The sequence below is a fragment of the Pelophylax lessonae genome, assembly GCF_965119305.1.
Source record: "Pelophylax lessonae genome assembly, chromosome: 4".
In the NCBI taxonomy this organism is placed as follows: Eukaryota; Metazoa; Chordata; class Amphibia; order Anura; family Ranidae; genus Pelophylax; species Pelophylax lessonae.
In genome coordinates, this window is record NC_138771.1 from 506,090,048 (window position 1) to 506,110,556 (window position 20,509).

At 45.3% G+C, this 20,509-nt stretch overlaps 1 protein-coding gene across 1 annotated transcript in view; it reads left to right on the forward strand.

The window, feature by feature from the left end:
• The window catches only part of ITPR2 (inositol 1,4,5-trisphosphate receptor type 2), a 611,059-nt gene that overhangs the window by 356,927 nt on the left and 233,623 nt on the right, over nucleotides 1-20,509 (forward strand). The window contains exons 34-37 of the mRNA XM_082252924.1: nucleotides 9,746-9,866; nucleotides 13,537-13,724; nucleotides 14,103-14,245; nucleotides 17,647-17,755. Coding sequence (XP_082109050.1) covers nucleotides 9,746-9,866; nucleotides 13,537-13,724; nucleotides 14,103-14,245; nucleotides 17,647-17,755 — 561 coding nt within the window. The remainder of the gene's footprint in view (nucleotides 1-9,745; nucleotides 9,867-13,536; nucleotides 13,725-14,102; nucleotides 14,246-17,646; nucleotides 17,756-20,509) is intronic.

A 20,509-nucleotide genomic window follows, 5' to 3' on the forward strand; every position in this document is an offset into this window, starting at 1 on the left:
ATGCGATTTAACATGTCAAATCACATGTCAAATCGCACAGATGTGAACGGGGGCTGAAGTGCATTTTCTTTAGCTCTGCTAGTTTCTATCATCCAATCATGTACAAACAAAAATGCTGTTTTTTATTTTCCTTGTATATGATTGCGTACTCTTTGCAAAGTGAAGTTTTACCTCATTTACTAAGCTCTGGAGCAACTGCACAGTATATTTGCCTTTAGTAAATCAACCCCATTGTATTTATACAGTGGCACCTGCAGACACTGTATCTGCAAGTGTCATTTTACACATTGGTGACTGCATTAAGACAGGTGCTCTAACTTTTTAATAGAAAGCAGTTACAGGTAATAGTAGTGGGTAGAGAGACCGCAGTGGGAGAGAAGCTTGACGTAAAAGATGCTTCCTAATAAGGGCTCTCTCACACGGCCGCTCCGTGTGAAAGCTCCGCTGTGGGACTTTTTTTTTTTTTTTTTTCATGGAGCGGATGACATTTGTGTCATCCGCTCCGTAAGTCCGCATATCATCCCATCCGTTTGCGGATGATATGCGGACATAATGTAAGTCTATGGGCATTGCGGATGTCAGCGGGTGACACCGCTGACATCCGATTTTCCTTTCTTTCCGTTTTTTGAACGGAGGAAAAATAGGGTTCTGTTCCGTTCCAAAAAACGGAACAGAACTGAAAGGAGGAAAATCGGATGTCAGCGGATGGTATTCCGCTGACATCCGCAATGCCATAGACTTACATTATGTCCGCAAATCATCCGCAAAAAAATAGGATGATTTGCGGACACACGGAGCGCCCGTGTGAAAGAGCCCTAAAACTTTGTTGTAGTTTTTTAGAAAGTATCTTTTATGTTTTGAATCTTCAAGTAGTTAATCTACTCATAGTCTAGTCAGACTTGCCTGGAAACAGGTGCAGGTTTCAATTAGTAGCTATTTTCCCCTCTCCTGGGTATATTTCGACACAATATTGTCACTAGTTCCTGGAACATTCATGTATTGGTTTCATTTTTTGAAATACTAAAGCAGCCTTTTTCATCGTGTGCAATATATATTAATATGATCGAGGAACAAAATCAAAATATCTATTAGTGCCGGTGCACACTGAGGTGGTGCGTAATTCTCAGTGAATTCTGTGCGGTTTCCGCACTACATCAAAATCGAACCCTGTTCATGCAAACCACTGTGGGTGTGTATGTTAGCGACACCCTGAAATCTGTTCACAAAATGCAGTTCGATTTGCTTTGGTTGTGAACAGCAAACAAAAAAAGGATCTTACATGATTTTGGTGTGGATGCAGTGCGGTTTGAGCCATACAGAATGAATAGCTCAAATCGCACTGCTGCAGAATCACATGTGATTTAAACAAGAATGCAGTGCGATTCCTGTTCAAGTCGCATGCGGTTACTGCACTGCATCCATCTCTCCCTCCCCCACTCTGGTCTCTGCTGTACAGTAGACTGAAAAAGGCTGATAGCCAGTCAAATTCATATACTTCCACTGCTTGCATGTATCTTTTATAAATGCCTGATGTTTAGCTTCAACGCACAGTAACATGTTACATAGTGTGAATGGGGGCTAATTGTTCCTGGTATATGTATCAGGAGTTTCTTAAAGTATTTGTTACCCTAAAAAAAAAAAATAGATCCTGTTCCTTTAGAGCAGGGATCTTCAAACTACGGCCCTCCAGCTGTTGCGGAACTACACGTCCCATGAGGCATTGTAAAACTCTGACATTCACAGACATGACTAGGCATGATGGGAATTGTAGTACCTGAACAACTGGAGGGCCATAGTTTGGAGACCCCTGCTTTAGAGCATGTTATACAGCACAGTGCTTGTGCTGTGTAATTTGCCCCCTTGTATCCCTGAAATACTTTGCTGACATTCCTGTTTCTGCCCTCCCCACTGTAAACTGACCACTGTTCATCATGGCTGGTGAGCCCTGACACCGTGGTCAGTTTACATGCCTCTGTCATCCGCTCTCTCCTCTGTCCTCCTCTGTCCACTCCTTCGTCCACTTCCCCCCTGCCTGTAAGCTCCCCAATCCTCCCCTCCTGCTGTAAAAATAACTGTGTTTGCTTTCTTTAGTTACCTATGTTAGATAACATTATGCTCCCTGTATATGTGATTAATAAAAATATGCCGCCTAATACCTTATTCCGAGCACCTCCCCCCGGCGCTCATATGACTGCCCGCTGGTCTCCTCCTCTCCTTGTCCCGGCTGACATCAGCGGGGGATACTCTGCCCCTCCCCCTGCAGCTGTCAGATCAGAAGAGGAGACCAGCGGGCAGTCACATGAGCGCAGAGCGGCGCTCGGAAAAAGGATATTATTTTTATAAATCACATACACTGGGGAGCATCATGTTATCTAATAGAGGGAACTATAAAAGAAAAAAATGTGGCTTCACAAACACTTTAACCAGTTGATACAGAATGAGGGCCAGGCAACTAGCATTTCTCTTTTGTTCATTGACGGACACAGCTCCTTATCTTCTTAACCATTGGGTTATACTTCCACCCTACAGGAGTAGGACACTAGGGAGAAAAAAAACCTGGCTACGCCTATGGGCAGTCCCAGGGGGTATACTCCCTCTCTCTGCTATAGGTACTTCGCTTTTTTTCTGCCTAGTCAGGAGTAAGGACCCCATCTCGCCCCCCATTCGTCCCCACCCCCCCCCTTCACTGACGCTGGGCCTGTGGGGTGACCTGGTCTACCACCTAGGGTGGGGGCAGGGTGCTGTGGTGACGATGGAAGCGGGGGGGGGGGGGGTACGCCGCCGGCGACTGGGCGATCTGCTGTGAGGGGGGGGGAACTGTACCTGGTGGGGGTTCCTGCCCCCCCCCCCTCCTGCCTGTGCCATTTTTTCGGAGGCCTAGGGATCCCTCTTGGGTCCCTGGGACCAACGTGGTGCCGCTTGGGGCCACTATTTTGTTTTAGCCTGTGTGCCTAATGCACAACGGCTATGTTTGTGTAGTCTGGCGGCCATTTTTCGGTGGTTTGTCATTGAAAATAGCAGCGGCCATGATAGTGAAGCCCTCTGGGTGGTGAATTTGGTGATAGGAACCCCTCCTCATCCCCTGGTGCTAACTCCTGGATCTTTTCATTTCCTGATCGCTGTTCGTGCAGTGCAGATACTCCTGGTAGCGGTGGTGCCTGGTTTCTGCGGGGTGGTGAGTCTGGTGGGGTCCTCTCCCTCTCTACTGAGGATCGATTGATGCACTGACGGCGGTACTTTGTGTTCCGGGTGGAGGTGGCTTTTGGGCGACGGGCTGGCAAAAAAGCGCCCCCTGCCTTCCCCTGCCTCATCTGTTTCATCAGATCCTGAATCTGATTTGGCCGCCGCGGACATGGGTTACCCTGTTGGGTCTGCGACCACGCGCCTTGAATCCTCAGATAGTGAGGAGGATTCCTGCACTTCTGCAACCGCGTATAAAAAGGCACTGGTGGACGCACTGATTGTAGCTATGCGTGAGACCTTAAAGATGGATGACGCAGCTTCCCTTTGGCATTCACAAGCCATCCAGAGCGGAAAAGGTGTTCCCTTTCCCCTCCTATTTTGACAGAATTGTCACTAAGTAGTGGGGACGACCAAAGCGTCCCCTTGGGGTCCCTAAGCGATTTTGCTGGGCAATACCCCTATGAGGAGTCCCTTCTTAAGAAGTGGACTGTTCCAGCGGTGGTGGACCCTCCGGTTTCCAGATTAAACAAGGCAACCATGATTCCAGTTGAAGAGTCCCCGGCTGACAGGAAGTCGGAGGCTGTGGCCCGCAATATGTACACCCTGGCTGGTTCAGCACTGAGGCCGATATTTACCATTGCCCTGGTGTCTCAGACTCTGATTGAATGGGTTAGGCTTTTGGTCCATGACCTGGAAGGGGAGTAGCTCCCCCCTGCCTTTGCTGAGCTGGCGGACCAGCTGGTCCAGGGGCTGCAGTTTATCTGTGATGTCTCTTTGGATGCGGCTCCCCTAGTGGCTCAGCCCACTGTTTCTGCAGTGGTCCTTCGGCATGTATTTTGGCTCAAATGCTGGTCTGCAGACCAGACTTCTAAAAAGGCCTTGATGGATCTTCCTTTCAAGGAGATCGCCTGTTTGGTGTTACCCTGGATGATATCATTAAAGGTCTCACGGGGAAAAAGAGTACCTTTCTTCCGCAGGCTACTGAGGGTAAGGACCCTCGTCATAGACGTGGGCCCTCCTTCTGGGCTCTTAAGAAGTTTTTTCATCCCTCAGGGTTGACTGACAAGGAATCGGAGCCCTTCAGGATCCAAGCGAACTTGGTCTGGCAAATCAAGAGCGGGCTTCTCCAGACCCGCCGACAAGGCCCCTTCAGCATGAAGGTGCGCCCTCACCCGTATCTGGGGTCGGGGGGTGTCTTCGCTGGTTACCGGACCCGTGGACTCCAATGGTACAAGTCAGGTGGGTCCACAAGGTCATTCGGTCTGGCTACAAGATCGAGTTTCGTTCTTACCCTCCAGTTAAGTTCTTCTTTCCAACGTGCAACTGTCCTCTGTCCGCTTACAGGCTCTTTTTGGGGCGGTTCAAGACCTTCTACTTTAAAGGGTGATGGTCCCGGTTCCTACTTCGGAACGTTTTTAGGGATTTTACTCAAACCTGTTTATAGTCCCCAGGAAGGAAGGCAGGATGTGTCCAATTCTGGACTTCAAGGCACTGAACTGTTTTGTGGGGGGTGCAGCAGTTCAGAATAGTCCGTTCGCATGGTGGTGGCTTCTCTGCATCAGGGATATTTTTCTTGCCTCCTTCAACATCAAGGAATCTTACGTTCACATTCCAATTTATGTCGGTCTCCAGCGCTTCCTCCACAAGGAGCATTATCAGTTTGTGGCGTTACCCTTTGGTCTCGCTTCTGCTCCTCGGGTCTTCACGAAAGTATTGGCCCCGGTGCTAGCATTGTAATGCCAATTGGGGATCGCAGGACTGGGCTACTTGGACGACCTCCTTCTGCGAGCGGAGTCTCCTACTGTTGTAATGGAAAACCAGAAAATCACTATACGAGCTTGAGGGTGTTTGGCTGGATTCTGAATTTTCAGAAGTCTGCTCTGGTTCAATCCACAAAGCTGTACTATCTGGGTCTGACTCTGGACTTGGCATTTGCCAGAGTGCTCCTTCCTCTGGACAATCTCCAGAAACTGCTTGCTGTAATTCGTCTCCTGCTGTCCAGCAGATGGTAATCCACTGTGCAGGTGCTGGGCCTGATGGTGTCTACCTTTGACGCAGTTCCGTTTGCACAGTTCCATATGAGGTCCCTGCAAGGGGAATTCTAGCCAAATGGGATGAGAATCTGCAGTCTCTGGACAATTGGATCTGGCTGAGCCAGGGAATAAAAGAGTCCCTGATATGGTTGCTTCGTTCTTCGGCGCTTCGGCTGGGTAAATCCTTCCTCCCCTTGTATTGGACAGTGCTTACCACGGATGCCAGCCTGTGCCACTGGGAAGGTGTCCTCGGCAAGCATTCTGCTCCAGGGATCTGGACACTGGAAGTGTCCAGACCACCGATCAATGTCTTGGTACTCCGAGCGATCAGAACATTGTGCCTGGAACATTGGACGGATTGTCTTCAGGGATGTCCAGTGCGCATTCAATCGGACAATGCCACGGCTGTGGCTTATCTCAATCGCCAGGGGGGCACAAGAAGTGTCCTGTGGCTCTAGAGGTAGCCGGCATTCTAAGGTGGGCAGAATGGTTAGTTCCAGCCCTCTCAACCGTACACATTCCCGAGGGTGGAAAACTGGTAGGCGGATTACTTCAGTCGGCAGGTGTTGAACCTAAGGGATTGGTCCCTTCATCCGAGGATGTTTCATCAGTTGTGTTTCCGGTGGGGCATCTCCCAGGTGGATCAGTTAGCGTCCCGGCTCAACAGAAAGGTGCAGAGGTTTGTGGCTCGGTCACGGGATCTTCTGGCAGACGCCATGGATGCGCTGGTGGCCCCCCGGGGTCAGTATCGTCTGATATACACTTTCCCTCCTCTCAAGCTTGTGCCAAGTCTTCTACGCAGGATCGAGACAGAAGGGATTCTGGTCATATTAGTGGCCCTTGGACTGGCCTGGCCGGGCTTGGTACACCGATCTGATGCGGCTGGTTGTTGACATTCCATGGAAGCTTCCTCTCAGGGAGGATCTGCTTTCCCAAGGACCAATCTTCCATCCTGCTTTACAGTCGCCGGCTTTGACAGCTTGGCTGTTGAATGGCAGGTGCTGATGGATAGAGGTTTGTCTGAGTCTGTGATTCCAATGTTGTTAGAAGCTAGGCAATCTACTTCTAGGAAGATCTACCATCAGATGTGGAAGACGTACATGGCGTGGTGTGAGTCTCTCAGGGTTTATCCTCGCTCTTTTTTCGATGGCTCGGATCTTGACCTTCCTTTAACGGGAGGGGGTTGAGCAGAAACTGGCCTTGAGTACTATCAAGGGTCAGGTGTTGAGCTTAGCGGTCTTCTTTCAATGGCTCTTGGCCACATACTCCTTTGTGCGTACTTTTCTTCAGAGAGTTAGGCATTTAACCCCTCCAGCGTGGTCTCTGTTGCCGCCTTGGGACCTCAATTTGCTGCTCTCAGACCTCCAGAAGTCTCCTTTTGAGAATCTTCAGGAGATTCCCCTGCTTACGTTGTCCCAGAAGGTGGCCTTTTTGGGGGCTTTCACCTCTATGCGCAGGGTGTCGGAATTAGCGGCGTTACCCTGTCGTTCACCTTAGGTGGTTCACAGTGATGTGGTTCTTCGCGCCTGTCTGTCGTTCCTTCCTCAGGTTGTCTCTGATTTTCATTTCAATGAAGACATTGTGTTGCCTTCCCTGTGTCCCAGGCCAAAACATCCAAATGAAATTGCTTTGCATGCCTTGGATGTGGTCCGGGCGATTAGGGTGTACCTGGGAGCTACAAAGTCTTTTAGGAAATCCGACTCACTATTTGTGCTTACGAATGGGCCTCAGAAAGGGTTGTCCACTTTCTCTGCGACCATTTCCAGATGGATCAGACAGATGGAGATTATGGCCTGTTCTGTCAGGTTCCTCCTTTCCCTGTCAAGGCGCACTCTACTCGGGCCCTCAGTGCCTCCTGGACCTTCCGTCATCAGGTGTCAGTGATGCAAGTTTGTAAGGTGGCCACCTTGTCGTTGGTGCACACTTTCACAAAGTTCTATAATGTGAATGTGTTGGCATATGCTGATGCTTTCTTTGACCACAAGGTTTTGCAGGCTGCTGTTTAGAGGACCTGGTCCTCTTTGAGAGTGTATTGTTTTTTTCAGGTGAGCTCCAGTTGTTTTGGTTGAGCTCCTGTTTACCTGGTTGGCTATAGTTAGCCTTGGAAATTTATTTTTCGCTGTTCCCACCCCTCATGTTTAACACTGCTTTTGGATGTCCCAATTATTAAGAAGATCAGGAGCTGTGGCTGTCAATGAAAGAAAGAGAAAATGGGATTTATGACTTACCATAAAATCAATTTCTCTGATGATCATTGACGAACACAGCACCCATCCTCTGTGAAGTTGTAATTCTTCTGACACTGCTTGTAAAAAAACTGAGTACCTATAGCAGAGAGAGGGAGTATACCCCCTGGGACTGCCCATAGGCGTAGCCAGACTTTTTTTTCTGCCTAGTGTCCTTCTCCTGTAGGGGGCAGTATAACCCAATGATTAAGAAGATGAGAAGCTGTGTCCGTCAATGAACATCAGAGAAAAGGATTTTACGGTAAGTCAAAAACCCCATTTTTAGAAGGAGAAGTGACCAGTGGCAGCCTCCATGCTTCCTCAGCCTAGGATCCTTTAATTACTGACGCTGATATCTGACATCTCCTGCATCTCATCACTTAATGCCGTCTTGAACCTCCCTAATTCCTCTCACCTGTCAGACACCTGGGCCGAGGCCATTGCTCATTTTATTCCCCAGTTAAATTCTTCCCATCTCCCGGATCATTGTCAGGAGACATAATTGTCCATGTTCTCACATTCGGATCGGTGATTTATAAAAGCCAGGCAATATTTAAATACATTCAGGACCACGGAGCGGTGCACGATTAATGAACAACTGGGCACATCTATCAAGACTCGAAACATGTTCGAGGAATACAGATTCTCACTCAAGCTCGTTAAGTCTTTTTCTGATTATCAGCGATTAATTAGGAGACTGAAGATTTAAGAGAGAGCAAAAAAAAAAAAAAAAAACTTTTGGATAGTAACATTTTTTTAGTATCTGATAACCTGGGATACTTCCTGTGTTGTGGAATTTGTTCCTCACTGTGTCATGCATGTTATGAGATATAGTGCCATGCATTCTGAATGAAACCCCAATACCCTTTATCAACTGATGTGTGATGAAATATGGCTGGAATGGTACATGCAACTTTTTTTGGTGCTTTCTGATGTTAGGCAGCCCATTCAAATGAACAGACTGGCTCCCTAAACTTACCGGTCTTGTTCCTCTCCCAGCCTGCGACTGGACAGTGAATGAAGCAGCAGACTGAGGAGCTTATTCTCTATCACTCTGGTCTCACCTCCTGCTAGTATGTCCCTTGTGTACACTGTGGCACTACTGATCTATGTACTATAAGTAACTGCCTTTGTGAGAACAATAATATTAGCTGCTAGCACACCAAGAGATATTTTCCACAGCAAACATTGTGTATAAATTAAATGCAGCACTAGAAAATCACCTTAGAAATGAAAGGAAATTAAAAAAAATATTCAAAAAGTCCATAACAAAGTGCAATAAGAAGTAGAAACTAAATCATCAATGTAAACACCGTCCAAGTCTTCAGTGTGAACGCCATTCTACATGCACCATCAACAGAAAAAAAAAAAAAAATTGCTGCTCAGATACATCTGACTCTCAAGAATATAAGAGTCAAAGAGCACTTTTGTAATTATATACGAATCCACACAGCCTCTATCCTATGCAATTCGTCTCAAATGTGATTTGCAACAGGAAGATGTAACGCTTAGAAGGAAACGCGTAAGGATGACCCTGTTGTGTGACATCATCACGCTTTGCTGGAAGTAAACCGGAAGTGCCCATATGATCGGGTATTTCTTCACAGTGCTGTTCATTTTTTAAAGTTGTTAGTGCACTTTTAATGCTTTTAATGAAAGTTAATCATTTTTCACCGATTGTGGAGCTTATGATTCTCTCTTTATTGGTACTTACCTGCATGCGTGGATCCCTAAATGGCAGCACAACTGATCAAAACGCATTACACTGATATCCATGAATGCACGGAGCCGGCATTGCGGCTAGACGCACTGTGATGTGCATATTACTGCAATGCACCTACTCAAAAGGTGTGTTTCTTCCCTAAGCTATTTACCTACCTGCACTAGAATCCTTATTTTTTTTCTCACGCCCATTGAAGGGCACAATGGAAATCTTGATCTCTGACTATTGGGGTAATCATTCCTCCTAATGTCCTGGAAGATCTTTTTACTGTCCCAATGGTCAGAAGTCAGGATCTCTGCTGTGCCCCTCAATGAACGCAGAGAAAAGATTTTATGGTTAGTTCAAAAATCATATTTAATATTTTCCATGGAGAAACAGGTATATTTTCCCTTTAAGAGTCCTGTATATCTGGGTGTGCATTGTCTATCTTACAGGTGCTAATCATTTAAGCGCTCAGTGTACGTTTTCACTTGCCAAAATGGCCGCCCTCATGTCGGGCCAGCAGCTATCAGAGATGCTTCGAAGTAATCGCAGAGATTTAATGTGCAGATGGTGTGTTTCTTTGCTTTATGTCTCCGCAGACCCACCAGCCCGTCTTCATCCAGCTCCTCCAATCCGCCTTCCGAATTTACAACTGTACGTGGCCGAATCCGTCTCAGAAATCCTCAGTGGAGTCGTGTATAAAAACACTGGCAGAAGTGGGTGAGTATGCAAACAGCTGCAGGAACACTTTACCTTGATGAATGGAGACGGCCGCGTGGATGAGGATTCTGTCTGTGCTTAATTGCAGTAGGAGCCGAGGGTTCTTCAAGGAAAACTTCTTTCAAACTTTCATCTTTTTTCCGAGAACACTGAAAGGGCTTAAAGAGTACCTGTCAGGTTGTATACTGAGCCTTGTGTGCTGTGTATACACATGCAGTCTTTCCATGCCCCCTTTTGTTCATTACAGCTACACAAATGCATTAGGATTGATTTTATAAGAGCCTGCCTCATGACATTATTTAACGGTTACCCTTTTTTTGTAATCATGCTGCCATTGCTGAGTAATCTGCAGTTATATATTGTTGTGCCTGGCTTCAATTTAAAATCCTAAAGCCAAATTCCATCTTTCTGTCACTTTAAAATAGTTAATTTGGACGTTACTAACAGGCGCACCCACTATGAGCACTGTGTAAACTGTAGGTAGCATCAGCAACATACAGTATACAGTGCTATGTTCCAGCAGTGGTATAGAGACTTCCCATCTTCCTCCCAGTACAAAACAGGGCCAAGCTTAGCGCTTCTCAGCCATTCACAGGAAGCCTTGTATTTTCTGAATAAATGCAAAGTTTCCTCTGATTGGCTGAAGTGGAGATTGTGATGTCATCCGCCCACCTCTCTACTGAAGCCAATCAAAGGAAGCCTTGTATTCGTTCAGAAAATACAAAGCTTCCTGTGAATAACTGCATTTTGTTCAGGGAGCGGGATGGGAAGTCTCTATTCTTTTGCTAGAACACAGAGATGTATACTTTATGTAGCTTTTGCTACATACAGTTTTTATACAGCATTTACAGCAGGTGTATCTGTTAGTGAAAATAATAGTTTATACCAGCTTAGACCGGACAAAGTATTTTAAAGTGACAAAAAGCTTGAGTTGAACTTTAGGCAAACCTTTTTTATTTTTATTTTGGATAGAGCAAGGGAGGTCCTGTCAGATTTTTTTTTTTCACTATCAACCATATGTCCCATAATGGAGATTTACCTTCACTTCCTGTTCCATAGCCAAACAGGAAGTGAGAGGAAATCCCTGCAAATTAGGGGGATCCCTTGGTGCCCCCTAGGCCACCAGAACTAGTGTCCCCATTTTTTTCTGGCTGGAGGTTAGAGGGGATGTGATCACACTAGGACAGGGATGGCGAACCTTGGCATCCCAGATGTTTTGGAACTACATTTCCCATGATGCTCCACTACACTGCAGAGTGCATGAGCATCATGGGAAATATAGTTTCAAAACATCTGGGGTGCCAAGTTCGCCATCACTGCACTAGAGAGATTGGGGGAAATCTATCTCTAATTCTTCACCACACCTTAAAGCTGAAGCTTAATCTGCTTATATTTTACATTGCCCGCTTTTTCCCTCCTCCTCTTCAACATGCTGATGACATTTCAAAAAAATGTATTCATTTTTATTAATACTTTACTTTAAAACCAGTGATGTCATCACTAAGTCTGTGCTTCTCTATGCAGTGCAGGCTGGTGGGAGGCTGCAGCAGAGTGCTGTACATACTGTAGGTTTCCTGAAAGCATCAAAGTGGCCTGCCTCAGTACCCCCTCCAAAGAGCCCTCAGCTATGATGCAAGCAGTGGCCGGACTCTTGATAGGATTTATGTAAATATCAGAATGCCTTGATGGACAGGTGTTAGTCTGGAAAAGTAGATGTCCCTAGACAAGCTGTATTTGCATCCAGATGCCCTAGGTAACACTTGCATATCTAGGGGGGAAAGGGCTAGATAATGCTGGACATTCTTCAGCCCGGACATAAGGTAGGTTCTATTTGAATTGCAGCTTACACTGCACACTGTGAGAAGCTCACAGTCAGTAGTGAAATCACACTAAGAAATTTCAGTACAGTAGGGAAGCCTGTACAGCTGTGAAAAACTAAAGGAAGGGCAAAGGGCAACACTTTAAAGTGATAGTAAACGCTCATGCTTCTTTAAAATAATAAATATGCAATACTTACCTGCTCTTCTCGGGTTCTAAGTCGGGACTCCTGGCCTCTCCCCTCTCCCGAGCGGGCACTGGTGCATGTATATACTGCTTACACAAACGCAAACACGGAACCTACACTATTGGTAAGCAACCAAGCGCTTAGTGAGGATATTAATCTGTAGTATGGTAACAAATGCTGCTACTTAAATAACAATACATGGAAAAATAGAATATGTATAGATGCAAGATCAGATATATTCTAGTAGCGCAAAAGGAGATGATAACCTCTCTCCCCTACCACACAATCACAGAAAACTTGAATAAAATACAATTTAAAATCAAACAAAATACAGTCCCAGTGCAGGATAACCTGCATAAAACAGTCCACCAAAGCAGCGTAGAATAGATCACGTAAATCCACACTGATGTGTCACTTGGGGAGTTCTAATGGTGCAGATATACAGGATCACCTTAACCACCACCTCTGTGCTCTGAAAGGGGGGGAGGCAATGCACACTCACCGACTCCAGTGGCCCAATGACTCTCGCCACTGAGCAAACCAGCCAAATCTCAATGACATCCACTTAAGGGCTCCGGAATGGGATCAATGGTATAGGCTCTTATCGAGTGCGACTCCAGTAGCCCAGTGCCTCTCTCTACTGAGCAAGCCAGCCAAATCTCAATCACATCCACTCAAGGCTCCGGAATGGGACCAATGATAAAGGCTCAATCAGGTGCAATTACATGTAAGGGAAGGAATAGAGCTCGACTAGTGTATTAACGTTTAACACACACTTTATTCCATAAACAACATTTTATTCCATAAATGCAATGTATGTTGTTTATGGAATAAAGTGAGTGTTAAACGTTAATACACTAGTCGAGCTCTATTCCTTCCCTTACATGTAATTGCACCTGATTGAGCCTTTATCATTGGTCCCATTCCGGAGCCTTGAGTGAATGTGATTGAGATTTGGCTGGCTTGCTCAGTAGAGAGAGGCACTGGGCTACTGGAGTCGCACTCGATAAGAGCCTATACCATTGATCCCATTCCGGAGCCCTTAAGTGGATGTCATTGAGATTTGGCTGGTTTGCTCAGTGGCGAGAGTCATTGGGCCACTGGAGTCGGTGAGTGTGCATTGCCTCCCCCCCTTTCAGAGCACAGAGGTGGTGGTTAAGGTGATCCTGTATATCTGCACCATTAGAACTCCCCAAGTGACACATCAGTGTGGATTTACGTGATCTATTCTACGCTGCTTTGGTGGACTGATTTATGCAGGTTATCCTGCACTGGGCACTGGTGCATGCTCGCTCCCAAGCCGCCTTTGTGTGTCCATAAGACACACACAGCGCAGTTCTGCCCAGCCCCCTGCTCCCTCCCCATTGGCTGTGATTGACAGCAGCCGATTGCTTCCACTGTTGAGTTTTTATCAATGAGGAGGCAGAGAACAGGGAGAGCCGCTGCTCTCATGCACATCGCTGGATCAAGATGGGCCCTGGGTAAGTAATAAGGGGGCTGCAGGGGAAGCTGCACACAGATGATTTTTTTTTTTTTACTTCGTGCATAGAATGCATTAGGGTAAAAAAAACCTTCAGCCTTTACAACCACTTTAAAGTGCTTTGTCAGTGTCCTATGATTGGAGAACTTGGTGATCAAATATTTTCCTTGTGTTTTCCCCACCAGCGAAGAACCGTGGGATAGCCATTCCAGTGGATTTGGACAGCCAGGTGAACACGCTTTTCCTGAAGAGTCACACTAACATGGTGCAGAGAGCTGCCATGGGCTGGAGGATGAGTGCGCGCACCGGGCCCCGCAAGGAGATGCTGGGAGGTCCAGCTTGGGATTACCGCAACATCATTGAGAAGCTGCAGGTATATCTAGATGCTGCTGTCCCAAAGTCGGTGGGGTTCACAACATTTTCCTTAAAAAATGATTTTATTTTTTATACAAATAAAACACCTAATAAGAAGTGTGCTTTTTATTGCTACACTAAAAATTAATAAAGAAAGCAATTAAAAATAAAGTGAAAATATTAGTGGTAAAAAAATATTTAAAAAAAAACTGCAGGAATATAAAAGTTAAGGGGAAAAGTGGAAGAAGGAGTGAACTAGGGCTGACAAAGGTAATTTAAGGGTTATTATACTTTTTTTTTTAAATTCTAAAACAAATCAGCCTGTGCAAAGCATCAGTGATTTTATTTTTATTCTGAAATGTGGATCATTTGGGCTTACTTCCTATTCTATTTTCAGGATGTTGTGGCTTCTTTGGAGCACCAGTTCAGTCCCATGGTGTTGTCGGAGTTCTCAGTCCTTGTCGATGTTCTTCACAGCCCCGAGCTTCTCTTTCCTGAAGGGAGTGATGCACGGATCCGCTGCGGGGCCTTCATGTCTAAGTAGGTCTTCTCTTTTCTTCTGATGGATCATTTTTCTTTTTCTGTAATGCTGGGGTTGTTTGTACAGAACATTAGGTTACTTTTCATCAGACTATAATATAGAGGTCTTTAGCAAAATGATTTTTAAACAGTTGACTGTCTCTACAAATCTTGCAGTTTTTAAACAAATGGAAACAGCATAGTCCTCCAGCAGGTTGAAGTATTTCAGTAGCAGAAAGACACTGTAGATAGAGGAAAGAGCTGAGTCCTCCAGCAGAGCAAAGCATTTTAGGAGAGGAGAGTTGGAGATAGGAACGGAGTCCTCTAACAGTACAAAGGTGTCCTTTTATGAACGGGTGAATTTTCTTCTCCGTTGGCTTCTCTACAGTTCTCCGGGGAAAATGATCACATCTGGCACCCATTTTATGAATCAGAGAACTTCAGTTCGCCCAGGGTGATCAGAGGAGAACAGTTTTCTCTGAGATCTGTGTAGAAGTCAATGGAGCGTCTGTAATCTCGTGAGACAAAGCGAGATTACAGTAGTATGAAAATCCCTCGCGCGCTTTAACAAGCAGAGATAAATTATCACTGCTGAGTACACGAGGTTATAAATAATAGTCCCCTTACATAAATATGTATATATATACACTGAATACACACACACATACATTGTATATATATATATACACATTAAATATATATCTACATGTATGTTTGTATATATATACATGTATATATATACATAAATATGGCAGGGGGACATGATTACTGTGTTGGGGGGTCTGAACAAGGAAGAAGGAAGTCGATAATCTTCCTTTTTCCCCCTCAGTTCTCCCCCGATTCTGTCTTCACTCCCCGCTTCACAAGCTCCAGGCTGGTGAACCCAGGAGTGTGAATTCTGACCCAGATCGCCAGTGAAGTGCGGAGATCGCAGCTTCATAGCCTGGCCATTTCTGTGTCTGTCAATGACAGATTCCCGTGTGAAGAGATGATCAGCGGAGAACATGTTCTCCTGCGATCATTTCTGTTTCATAAACTGAGAATGATCGGAAATGAGCTGTGATCAGCAGGATCACTGCTCATCTCCGTTTCATAAAAGGACACCAAAGTATTTTGGGAAAGGAGAGTTAGAGGGAAGGAGCAGAGGCCTCCAGCAGTGCAGAGTATTTCAGGAGAGGTGAGTTACGCTGGCTATACACGATTAATTTTTTTTTAAATTTAACCATTCAACAAACATTTTCCAACATGTTCCTTTGACAGAAGTTGATCAAAGGATCAACTTCTGTTGAGCAGGGACGGTCCCTGCTGAATGGCCAAGTTTTGATCAGCTTTAGATAAGGAAGAAAGAAAGTCCTTCAGAAACACAAGGTATTTCAGGAGAGGAAAGTTAAATTGCCCATTAATGGATTTTTTTTTTCAGCCCATCCATACATTTGAGGTGGATGCAGGATTTCTCCTAGCTGTGCTTTTGTGGTCTGATATTGGGACTCCTCCACTTTTAGAATACACTGCTCAGTGCTGCAGCCAATTGGCTACATGTGCTGATCGAACACAAGTTTGCAATATTCCTGTTCAAGAGGAATTGATCCATAGGATAAATCCTCTCAAACGGGGGTGGCCATAGAGGAAACTAAAATTCGATTGGTCCTTGTTGAATATCAGCTGAATTTCGATCATCTATGGATAGCTTTAAATGGAGGAGAGAACACAGTCCCCCAGCAGCTCATTTTATTTCATTTCAGGTATTTCAGGAGATGAGAGCTAGGTAAAAGAAGGAGCAGATTCCTCCAGCAGTGCAAAGTATTTGGCGAGAGAAGAGTTAGGCCGGCCATAGCAGGGACTGGCCAAATTTCAATCCATGTATTGGCAGGCTAGTTATACACAAATCGATCTATCAATCAACCTATATAAAACCAGCCTGTTGGGTTTTTCCCAAACAGCTATAGCTTGCAACACTGATCATTGTAAAAGATCCCTGCTGTCAGATCCCTGCTGCGTGGATTGGGGAATCATATCATCTTTTTTCATTCAACCCGCTGGTTGAACGAAAAAAGATGAGTCATGTATGGCCTGCCTTAGACAGAGCAAGGAGCAGAGTTGCCATGAATACAGAGTATTTCAGAAGAGTTAGATAGGGAAAGGAGCAGAGTCCTCCAGCAGCGTAGAGTATTTCAGGAGAGGGGAGTAAAGCTGGGTATACATGTACATTTTCTTTTCTTTCAACCAACAGGCAAACAAGCAATGTGGATGCAGGGATCTCTCCCACAGTTACATTGTATCCTGACAGCCGATACTCCCACCCCTCCATCCCCAGTAAAGATACACAGATCAGTGCTTCCAGCCATCGGCTGCAAGAACTGATCAAATGCTGGTTTTCTAGTAGTACTGTTTGACAGAAGCCGCATGCACACACGCACCACAATTTGGACAGTTCCTGCTGAATCGGCTGAATTTCGGAATTTTGGTGCGGGTGTCCTAGGCTTTGGATAGAGGAAGGAGCAGAGTTCTCCAGCAGTGAAGAGTATTTCAGGAGAGGAAAGCTAGGTGGAGGAAGGAGAATAATCCTCCAACAGTGCAGAGTATTTCTGGAGAGAAGAATTGGATAGAGGAAGGAGAATAGTCATGCTGCACTGCATATTGTTTCAGGAGAGGAGAGTTGGTGACATTCACAAGGACAACTAGCAGTGGCCAGGCATTGCCTTCACTCACAAATCAATAGCCAGTGACACTGTTGTTCTCATATCACTGCTTATTCATGAGGTTACATGCGAATATAGCCTCTTACAACCCTGGAGGGAGATAGGGTGGGTCCAATGTCAGCATTTCTGCAGATGTCTGGCCACACACAAACTAGCCACAGCTCATCGGTCAGTTTGCATGCAGCCTCTGAATGCAACATATGCCTCATGTGAATGTAGCCTTAGTTTGGAGGAAGAAGCATAGTCCTCCGGCAGCTCAGAGTATTTTCAGAGAAGTTTCATCTTGGCTCTTGGGTTCACCAGCTATCGTGAATTTACTCCCAAGGCCCCTTTCACACGGGGCAGAATCCCCTAATCAGAGTGGGCTGATGACAGGTCCGTGTCCGCTCCGTTTATGCAGAGCAGATATGGACACAACCTGCTCTGCTCTATGGGCGGTTGGATGTCAACTAACCAGTTGTCTGTTCACACTCGACTGCCCTTCGATCTGCCTATACGGTGGGAAACTGATCCCCATCCATGTTTATATAGGGGACTGGTTTGGATTAGAGGTAGTTGGGTTTATTTGGACAGAAGTCTGTTTACACCCACCGTCTATAGGAATACATGGACCATCCGATCAGGTTTTTCCGCCTGAAAAACTGACAGGTGGACCTGATCAGATCGCCAGTGTAAAAGGGGTCTAAAGGTTCCAATGAGAAGCTAATATGTGCAATTTCACAGGTTGATTAATCACACAAAGAAGCTGATGGAGAAGGAAGAGAAACTTTGTATCAAAATCCTGCAGACGTTACGTGAAATGTTGGACAAAAAAGACAGCTACGCTGAGCAGGTACAGAGCTGATTTTTTTAAAGTTCAAAATATGTGTGTGCCCCTGCCTTCCTCCATCTGCCCCAGTCACACCATTATAGACATCCTGCTTTTATTTTGGGTGTTTGTAAGGAGAGAATGATAACCATGGAGATAAAATGCCATAAGATGTTTTCTTGTGTCAGTAAAGTGTACATACAGGGTCAGCATTCTGCACAAACCAGCCGCAGCTAAGCGAGCAGTGTATGCAGCCATAGCACAGAGTTTTGCTGCCTCTGAATGCAGAAAAGTATATGTGGCTAAACTGCAATGAGAATGTAGCCTACTTTGTGTACAGTAAGTCCTCAGAAACACCATGATGCTATCAAGCCAACTAAAATCCCAGAAGAACTTTGTTAAACCCATAGCACAACAAATTAGGGCTGTTTAGAAGGCAGTTGGGGACCCTTCTTGCTACTATATAGGTGTAACTAACAAGGTCACTGCTGGGTGTATGTTTACTGTTGACAGTTATCCTTAGTAGGGTTCTTTGGGAGTTCTTTAAACTGTTCTTCAAACTTGAAGCTTTTTTACTTGCCAAAGGATTTGTATTTCTTTCCATCTATTTCTGACATTTACACAGTTCTACCAATCCTGGCAGCCCTGTCTGGCAGGAGACCTGATTTTTTTTCCTGCTGCTGCAGTTCACTAGCACTTACAAGTCATGTTCTTTCCCCAGCCGGTGACCAAACAGTGAAAAGAGAAGCAGCAGACTGATGAGCTCCTCTCTGTCACCCTGCTCTCTCCTCCTAACAGCATGTTATTTTTATAGCACATGAGCACTGCTGCACACTTTATTGGCTCCTTGTGCTGTTTCTCCCTCTCCATGTCTGGACTCTGCTGTACATGGACTGCAAGAAGCTGATACAATATCATAATGATATATTTATACTGCTTTTATTTAAATCATGACATTTGAAAAATAAATTCAGATACACCAAATTCACAGATCAATCTCTTTTAGATAAAGTATGTTTAGGCTTATTAGTTCTAGCAAGGTGTGGAAAGTTTTCTCATATTTTTATATGCATTAATTGAACTGACCACTAGTGGCCGCTGTCTCTCCATGTCTTGTGGTAAAAGGAACTCAATTGGAGACAGCCGGGAGTCTGATATAGATGTTCTAGTTCTTGGTCATTCGGAAGAGATCATTGTGCATTACTGGGTCACTGCAAGATTGCTTGTACTTTCCCAAACTGTGGCTTGCTAGCCCAGTAACAAGTTGAATTTCATAAATACATCAAATAAGAACAAGTAAAAAAAAAAAGTATCTATTACTTCTATTCTCTACCTATAAAAATGTTTCCTTGCAGCCAGCAAGCATTCGTGAGATGTACTAGATGTACCTAAATGTACCTAAAATCTTTGTGCCGCCTGAGAGCATTTCACCCTTTTCATGGCTTGAAAACCCAAAACCTGCTGAATACTGCCTGCACTTATTTAAAGTGACAGCCCTTTTATTATGATTTGTACTCCACATTCCCAAACCCCAGCTGAAGGGGGTTTTAACATCAGCCTGCCATCTTATGAACAATCAGGTTTTTACATAGTTTTAACAAATCAAACCTCACAGCAGAAACTTAAAGTTGCTAAAGTTTATCTATCAAAAGCTTAGATGTTCCCACTGCCCCCTCTCAGCAGCTCTGCTCCCCCTGTTCCTCTCTCTCTCAACAGTTTTTCAGCAGCACAGCTCTCTTTACTCCCCCTGCCAGCAGGGTCTGAGCAGCTTAGCTCCCTCCTCCCAAACTGTGTCTCAGCAGTGCAGCTCTCCCTGGTCCCCCTCCAAGCAGTGATTAAGCAGCTCAGCTCCCCCTTCTTAGCAGTAACTCAGCAGCTAAGCTCCCCTTGCCCCGCCCCCCCAACAGTGTCTCAGCAGCACAACTCACCCTGCTCCCTGCATTCCAGCCCCCCCTTCCAGCAGTAAATCTGCAGCTCAGCTCCCCCCCCCCAACATCCCAACATTATCTCAGCAGCTTCCCCCGCTCCCCCTCCTAACAGTATCTCAGCAGCTTCCCCTTTCCCCCTCCCAACAGTGACTCAGCAGTTCAGCTCCCCTTCCCAGCAGTGACTCAGCTTACCCTGAAGGAAACCTGTAATGAACCTGGGCAATCCAATCTGAGAACTTGATAAATGATACACACAAGTGGATGTGTTGATGCTCCTTTTCAGCAGGAGATCAGGACCTATCTAGCTCAACCCTGGATTTCATTACAAGATGAAAAATAAAAACCAGACAGAGGTTTTGATCCTTCCACAATTGATCCAGAAAAAAAAAATGCTTCAGATACACTTTAAGTGTATTTGTAATAGCCTGGAAATTGATTTACCCACGTCTTGCAGGTACGGTGCACGTGGGATCAGCGATCTCAGCTGTAAGCACTGGTTATGTAACAGAATAATTTCTCTCTGAGTGCTCAGTCCTGGTTCGGGCAGTGCTGTGTCAGCAGGCCTCTCACTGTAATCTCTCTCCTGTCGCACATTACTCGATCACTTGTCACTCTGATTCCCAGCAAGCTTCAATCTTTTCTGGGAAGACGAATCGAAGTGTGCAAAATCTCGTAAGGACAGGAGAGGAAAAACACACTGTACCAAGACTTCCTGTCTGTAGTCCGCCTGCCGTTTGGTAATCAGGACTTTTTAAAAATATTTTGCTTCTTTTTACAATAAAAATAGTTTATAAGGAGGTGATTGAAGAAGAATTCCGCTTTTGTGTCTGTATGTGTGTGTGTCTGTATG